General features: G+C 39.3%; 1 protein-coding gene across 1 annotated transcript; it reads right to left on the minus strand.

The window, feature by feature from the left end:
• Positions 1-1,157: 1,157 nt before the first annotated feature.
• Positions 1,158-7,870, minus strand: kdsr (3-ketodihydrosphingosine reductase). The gene is made up of 10 exons (XM_083890277.1): positions 7,503-7,870; positions 5,835-5,924; positions 5,641-5,697; positions 5,457-5,522; positions 5,268-5,363; positions 4,942-5,133; positions 4,572-4,655; positions 4,396-4,479; positions 3,693-3,794; positions 1,158-3,614 (listed from the first exon to the last, which is right to left on the minus strand). Exons 1-10 carry the CDS (start codon positions 7,689-7,691, stop codon positions 3,495-3,497), a joined length of 1,080 nt encoding a protein of 359 aa, XP_083746403.1. The 5' UTR covers positions 7,692-7,870; the 3' UTR covers positions 1,158-3,494.
• Positions 7,871-8,181: the final 311 nt, after the last annotated feature.

The following is an 8,181-nucleotide window of genomic DNA, read 5'->3' on the forward strand; positions in this document are numbered from 1 at the left end:
GCGCTTTTAAAACAGTTGTGGTTAATTCATGAGGAGAACGAGACCATTCCATTCAGAGGAAGTGCTGCTTTGATGTGGTCCAGCCACCCCCTTGTGGGTCGAGATCCAGTGTTGCAGTGCAAAATTAATGTACCTGTATACAGTTTCCCTGAGGTCTTTGATGCCCTCTCCAGTCTCCTTTAGCGTTTTTTTTATACCACACGTCTGCTTCTTATTCTCAGATGGGACAGACAAAGGCATCTGAAATTCTGCATGCAGCAAATATAAGAGAAAGCAGCTCCCCAGGAAAGTCCCTGCATGGAAGATTAAAATCTCATCAAACAGAATACTTCAATTTTACCACAACCCTCAACGAACACTCATACATCAAACTTCTGAAAGGCTAAAGTCACTCACGCCGACATGAAACTTGGCTCAGTATTTGCCTGAACTAGATCACAGCCATAAATGCTGTAAAGTTGCATATAACGGGAAGTAAAATGGACAAGAGGCAGCTTCATTTTCGGCACGTCTGAACACATTTCCTAAAACTGTGACTCAATTTCTCAAAATGTAAATTGAAAAGAGTCGACTAAGTGGAAATTCGCTTCTCAGAAACTGACTCATCGTCAGTTTTTTTTCTTGTTCTGGTGAACATAAAATGCAAAACAGCATTAACATCATATATGCAACACATATTTTTTTTAGCAATTTCTCACGCTATGTAGCAAAACTGCCAGTACAAAGAAACGCTTCAGAAAACAAACAGAAAATCAGTTACAAAGTCACTCGATTGTTCCTCCAGTTGAGTTTGCACAAGTGAGACCGAGTTGCATTTTAAAGGTCAGTGTCTCTGGGTGAACAAAGTGTGCTGGTTCTATTTGTGCAAACTGTAATTTAGAGTGATATTTGAGCGACAGAGTCGAGTCGAGTGGTCTGAAGTCATGTTACATTTCCAGTATTATGTGCACAGTTCTGTCTTTTCTGTGCATCAAATAAAGACACAAGTGGGATTAAATCGTACAAACATTAATTGACTCCTAAAACCAAGCATGAAAACTAGGAGTTTGTTTTTCCTCACAGGTATTTATTTAGTTTATCATGTAAGAAAATAAGACAAAGAAACGTTCACTCACATTATCTTTCAATGGCACACAAGGTGAAGGTGTTAAGTTTTTTTCGGCAGAAAGGAAAAAAATGAAAGTAAAAAGCCAGAAAAAAAGAGAAGAAGAATGAAACATGCGTCATAACTTCCATGTTCAATATTCAGTATGCAATGATGAAATTATTAAATTGGGGAAATGAGTGACCGTCATGTCGGAGAAATCATATTAGTTTCAACATAGTGTAAGCATATGTTTCTTTGCATAGCTTAAAAGGCATTATAACGGAACTGCTTTTACATGAGCTACATGTTCTATTGACTATGTGTTGCTACCTCGAGGAAAACAGAGAACGCCTGAAAGCAATAAATGTACAGTTATGAAAACGCCTGAAGTGCAGAACAGTATGCCTTTTAACCAATGTCAAATGAGAACATCATCAAACACAAAGTCATCCATTCCCACTTTCATTTCTTGGATTTCACTAAGGCTTCTTTTTGTCATACAAAGACTGAAAATTGTCAAAATTCACAGAAAAAAAACATGTCGTACACGGAAAAGTCACATTATTAAATGAACTGGTGAACCACGTGTGGGTTAGGCCACATTGTTCTGTGGACAGGTCCATTCTTAAAGCATTAGCTTCATCAGTAGTCATGTCTTAAGGCTGCTAAGAATGGGTCCCCACACTGCTCCACAACTTTTTTTTTTTTTTACAAACAATCTCTAAAGATCAACAGAGCAGCAACATTAAAATGAATCTCAAATAAATGCATTGCACCTACAAAAATTGTCTTAACACATTTTGGCATTCAGATGTTGGTGTATTTAAAAAACAACATCACTAGGTTCTGATTCATTTGCTTTGTATTAAAAGTACATTCTCCCCGTTTACGATAGACCAAAGGAAGACTTGCAAGAGTTGAAGCTGTACTTTTTCCTCCCTTTATGTAAGGTCATATGATAAGTAGGTGATTTTTTTTTTTCCAAATGCTTGACAGAATTCAGGAAGGGAGCTACAGAGTCCTAACTGTGCATGGCAGAGTGACAGCAGGTCAAAAATCAGGACAAGACTCACACTTCTATCTTGGCCACCCTACTATATTACCCTTTATGTAAAACAAATCTCTAGCGCCCTCTCTAGACTGGCAGGGACATGACTCGAGCCAGCAAGTCGTCCCCCATATGCCCAGTCATGACTTTCACCACCCCAACAGTTAATGAATCCTACGTGGATCTTGACGGGAGTGACTGAAAATGTGCACAGACACACAAAATTGTATGTCAAATTTGTTTGTTTCCTTTACACAGGTGAAAAATCACCTGAACTTAAGTCCCCCCCTCTCATTTTCATTGTCATGGCTTCAGCTCACATAGTACCTGTTTCTTTTCCCAACGAAATAAGCTGGAAATAAGCAAAAAATAATTTGGTGCATTTATTCCCGAGACAATATAATTGAATGGCTTTTCTCTCCCTGGGGGGGTCGGGGGTGGGTGGCTCAGTCACAGCAAATATCAACACACACCATCATGGAAATGATTCACCCAAAACTGTAAAATTCTTGAATGTTTTTTTGTTTTTTTTGGAGAGAACTGTATATATTTGCATTGATTTTAAAAAAGAAAAGAAAAGAAACACCACATCCTCTCTGGCTCTCTGATATCAGGAGTACAGTTTGTTTCAGATGCAACAAAAGCAAAACACCCCACAGCAGACACAAAACGCTACTGGTTACAACTGGTTTCAAACAGTGGTAAAGGAAGGTGCTTTGCCTGCAAAGACTTGTGGTACAAAAACGAGGGTCAAGAAGGAGAGAGATTCTAGTAAAGAAAAAAAAATTCTTACAAGGTGTCACCCAGTTTGTAATAACATGCAACAATATGGAAAAAAAAAAAACGTGAAACGTTACCATTCTGATTTCCATAACTCGTGGTGGGAGGGATTTTCAAGCCATATTTGGCACAAATGGTGAGACGCTGCTGCTATTCCTCTCGGTGAGGGGAAGATTAACACTGTGCGAGAAGAGGCAGGGTGGCCCGATATCAAACGTTTAGGTTGCTCACAAAGTCTACCTACTTCAAAAGACAGGCTGTGGGATGTTTAGGCTGCCCTCATTCCACAAAATGTAAGGCTGCTCCGACAAAAGAAGCAGGTGGACACACAAACTGAAAAGTCACTGGAATGCTCTGAGAAGACAGACAATTTGAAATGGCTGTGAAGTCTACTGAGGGCAAGCAAAGAGTAATCATCTACCATTTTCTTTCATCCCATCAGGTATGCACTCAAAGCTTAGCCTATTTCCCACCTACGGTTGTGCACTTGTACAGCTGGATGAAGGGAAGGGATAGGGGCTGTGGAGGAGAACCAGGAGGAGGACAGGAACTGGGCTTTTGACAAAGGTAAGGCTGCCGTTAGTCCCTCTTGTCAGCTGCTTTTAACTGCTCCCTCTGAATCATGCAGCGGCGCACAATGCTATCGAAACTCCCCAGGTAGAAGAGGGCGATGGTCCTGAATAATCCCATCGTAACGATCTGAACAGAAGATAACCTGAGGTTAGAGACCTGTAGCTCACTTAATTCACAGTCACAGTGTCATTCGTGTTCCTGTACCTGCTGGAGACCTTCTGTGATAGAGGTGACAGGTGACATTCCACAAGTGAGGGCTGACAGCATGTAACCATCAGGTCCAACTGAGCTGTTGAAATTCCCCTGCTGCAAAAACAACGAAAAAAAGGACACCAAAAATGATTTACTTGGTTGTTTAATAGAACAAGCAGCCTAGAATATCTTTAGTTATTTAATTATTGGCCTCTACACTAGGAAAGAAAGCACAATAATGTGTCTCCTATATGCTATAACAACTATTTAATTATTCTGGTAACACACCAGTACTTCAACTTTTGCATGCTGGTTGAAACTAATACCATTAACAACTTTCCTTTTGAGAAGGTAGCGTTTGAGAAAATATGGGGACCATTCAACCCGAATTTAGTAGATAATGACAAGGAGTAATTATCATTGAGTGATGTAAACCCTGTTCTATAACGGACATACGATTGTTATGAATTGTGGCTAAGCACTCTTCTCTGAGAAAGGTTATCTTTGATTTTCTTATTTTCATTATTATGATTCTGTATTACCACCCGTTTATATACTTTTTTAACAGTATGTGCTTTGGCCAAAAAAAGCCACACTTTAATAAAAAAAAAGGATGTACACAAGCAGATACACCAACATGTTTCCAATAAATACATTTCAACAACAACAAAAAACAGTACACGCAGCACAGCAGTGATTGAACTGAATTGCTTACCACTGCATCTCGCACAATAACTTTGGCTACTTGGTCTGGTTGACACACTCCAGACGTTTCAGAGATTAATTTGGTCTCTAGAGGCTTTGAGAGAACAAAACAGGGAACAAAAAAAGGAGACGTTACATGGGAAGTAAAAATGCTGTTACTGATAATTGTGTTGAAGAGTTATTAACCTTTGTCTTATTTTCCTCAGTCAGTCCTGGAGTGTCGGTGTCAGGTGGGTACGCCACAGTCACATAGATATTGTAGGGCTTTATCTGGAGTAGAAAAACAGTAAAACTCTCTATCATGTGCTAGCTTTTGACCTTATTGATAAAAAAAAAAAACTCACTTAAATAGAGGAAATTAAATAAGGTTATGGTATATTAGAAATCCCAACAGTCAATAATAATAATAATAATAATAACAATAGTAATAGTAATAATAAACTATCAGACACATAACACAAACCTGAAAATTCCACTTCGGCTGCAGTGAATTTCTAAGATATACACATGAAAACCTGTGCTAAAGGATAATGAGACATGAGAAGGCAAAACTCACCTCCATCTGAAGCGACTCTGCTAAGCCACGCAGGGCAAACTTAGATGGGGAGTAAGCTGTATATCCAAACAGGCCAATCTGACCTGCCTGGGAGGACACAAACATGATGCGACCCATTCTTCGCTCCTTCATGGTGGTGATGACAGCCCGTGTCGGGTAAACGCTGCCCAGGTAGTTCACCTCCATCAGTTTCTTTTGGGAAAAATGGCCAAAGTTTTCACATAAAATAATGCAAACTCATCTGTGGTCTTCAATCATTACGTCGATCTTAAGCACGATTCGTCTTTATAACGTGGGTGGCCTTGGTGTTATGCGTAGGCACTTACTTTAAAGCGGTCCACCTCCATTTCGTCAAACTTCCCAGAAATGGACGTTCCGGCACAGTTCACAAGCATATCAACAGGTCCCAGCTTCTCTTGAGCCTGCATGAAAGGAAAAACTCCACCTCAGCCCTTCAGCCCTGCATTATTAAATACGTCTGAGATGTTCCACTGTGATGGCGAGGGTAACATTACCTGTTTTATCACACTTTCCACTTGATTATAATCACTGGAGACATCCACTGATATACAGAGCACCACCTGAACACAGAAAATATTACATGATCTTTTTGGATTTAATACAAAGCGGCATTATCCTTTCCAAACATTTAAACAGTCTTTGTTTTTAATAAAAAAGGAAAACAAACTAAATCCAAACCTGCTTGTCATTGATGGCAAATTTCTCCACCTCTTTCTTAGCTTGAAGTAATTTGGCCTGAAGGGGAAACAAACGTGTTAAATTAAAAATAGAGCACACTAAGCAAAGGAGTTGAGCACATCCCTAAACTTGATACAGAACCAGTTTCCCTGGAGAATTAGTCTCACCAGGTTTTGACAGAGTTTTGTGCTCACCTCATCTCGTGCCACCAACGTGATGAATGCACCTTGTCTGTAACACTCCATTGCAATGCATTTCCCAATCCCACTGGAGCCTCCTGTCACCTACAAATTAAAGAAAAGGTGAGAGGATCATTCATCAAAGGACTAATAAAATCAACATTATGGGTGGTGCAGCAAGGAAAGCATCTTAAAATAGATAAATGTTACAGTCGCCTGTTTTTTAAAATCTTTTTTTATCTATGTTTTGTCTGTTGGATTTTTGTGAACATTCATCTTCTAAAACATTCCATTATATTTTACATCTACATATGCCACATCTACCATAGGCTGTTACCATATCTGCATAATGAAATGAGCAGAACAGCAGACTGGACAATTACACATAGCTTTGGTTAGACTGCTATACAGACGTATGTTCAACTTCAGGGATAAAAATGCCAGCAGTTTGCTATGTTACACGTAATGTCTCTAGTTACTAAGCAAAATTACAAAGCAAAATGTAAATTGCTATTATTATTATTATTATTATTATTCATTACATTTCTAGAGCGCTTTTATCTGAGGAGCATGAAATGAGCCGTTTTATCTAGGTGAACTGTTTTCAAATGCTCTTTGTTAACTTGCGAAATAAATACATTATAGATTCTGTTGAAATGGAAATTATGAATGCTTTCCCCCCAGTGTCTGTGTAGGCTACTCTATGTTAGCAGCCAACCCAAAATAGAAATACATCTACACTGTATACTTACCTAAGTATTTGATTACTTATCACAAGTCATATCATCATCATCATCACAATATTAAATGTTATTGCATACCGCATGATTAAGAACATGCACCAGCCCTATTATATATGATAAAGAACAATGCATACCACATTGTGAGTATATGCAATGGACAGGAAATAAATTCATATTTTAACAGATCCACTTCACACAATATTCTCCAGACAATCCCCAGACTCAAAAACTAAAACACATATGTATTTTTCATCGCTGTATGGTTAGGTCACTGTTCAAACCCGACAGTTAACTGTGATAAATGATGCACTATGCATTTTATTTTAATTTTTGTTGTAAATCAGTAAGTAGCTACTAATGGACTGTGTCAACTTCATCTAGTCTGGATAGGCAATAAAACATCTGTAATGTAATTCTTCCTCATCTAAATTAAAATTTCAGATACACAAAGTGATATTCTTCCTGTCCTCAGTGGTCATTTCTAATATTAGATCTTTGGTTAGATTAAATGTAACTTTCTTGATCACAAAAATTCACTTGTTATAGCAGCAAACAGATGTCGACAAAATATCAGCAGAATGACCAATAATAAATAATGAAAAACAAAATATAAAGGTCAATTATAATTTTTTGATCACAAGATTTTTGCATAATATGCAATATACACCTCTCACTGTGGAAGGAGGCGTGTAAAGAGTGCTGTGACAGGCACAGAAGATACAGTGAGGGAGAAAACATCAACACCTTTATTATTACTGAGACAAATGACGTCACATTAGTAGACAAGCTATTAAATGTTATAATGGTTATACAGCCCCAGCAGGCATACAGAGCATTAACTCTGGTGTTGTTTAGTCTAAAAGGTAGCTTCTGAGTTTCCCCACTGTGAAGTGAATGTTAGCTCCCGTGCAGAGAGATGCTAGCTCTCCGGTGTACTTACCACGACGTGGGCCCCGTTCAGTTTCAGGGGTTTGGGGCTGATGAGAGGCGATATCATGTATAACAGCAACACAAAGGCAACGATGAATGCAGCGACTACCAGAAGCATGATGAACGGCAGAAGGAGCCACCAGGAATTTATGAAAAGCCAATCCGCGATCGTGGAGATCAACCCTTCCTCAGAGGACATGGGTGAAATCTGGCAGTCGTTAGCTTATTTGCTAACTAGCAGGCCAGCTTCTACCGTGCGATAACAGCCCCAAAAGCAGGTGGCGGCCCTGGAAAAGGGGGTGGGGAAACGCAAAAGTCGGAGGAGGAGTTGATGGAAGGACTGGCGCTGGTTCAAAGAAGTGAACAGTCAGGTTCGAAGCCAAAGTACCGGGATGGACCTTGGCCCCCGTGACAAAAACGCAGTCTGCATAAACCAAAACAAATACAACTGTGCACTGTGAACGGACGCCGTGTGGTTGCATTCGGTACTTGTAGTCCTTAACAAGAGAGCATCTCTGCTATTGCGCCATCACATTGGTTGGGTATGAACTACAACTACCAGAATGCAACGCACTGCTTTCTCATTCGTCGTATCCGTGTCGGGGCGGTTTCAAGCAGTTGACCGTCAATTAGCTATAAAAACTGACTTATAAAAACAGATTAACTGACTTTTTTCATTTTCATTTTCT

This window comes from Microchirus variegatus (genome assembly GCF_963457635.1).
Source record: "Microchirus variegatus genome assembly, chromosome: 5".
NCBI classification, from domain to species: Eukaryota; Metazoa; Chordata; class Actinopteri; order Pleuronectiformes; family Soleidae; genus Microchirus; species Microchirus variegatus.

Coding starts and splice junctions, on each gene's coding strand:
- kdsr (XM_083890277.1), bottom strand. CDS start 7,691: ATGTCCTCTGAGGAAGGGTTGATCTCCACGATCGCGGATTGGCTTTTC. Junction 5,698..5,834: donor CGTTGGTGGCACGAGATGAG/GTGAGCACAAAA, acceptor TTTCCCCTTCAG/GCCAAATTACTTCAAGCTAA. Junction 5,523..5,640: donor TTGCCATCAATGACAAGCAG/GTTTGGATTTAG, acceptor TTCTGTGTTCAG/GTGGTGCTCTGTATATCAGT.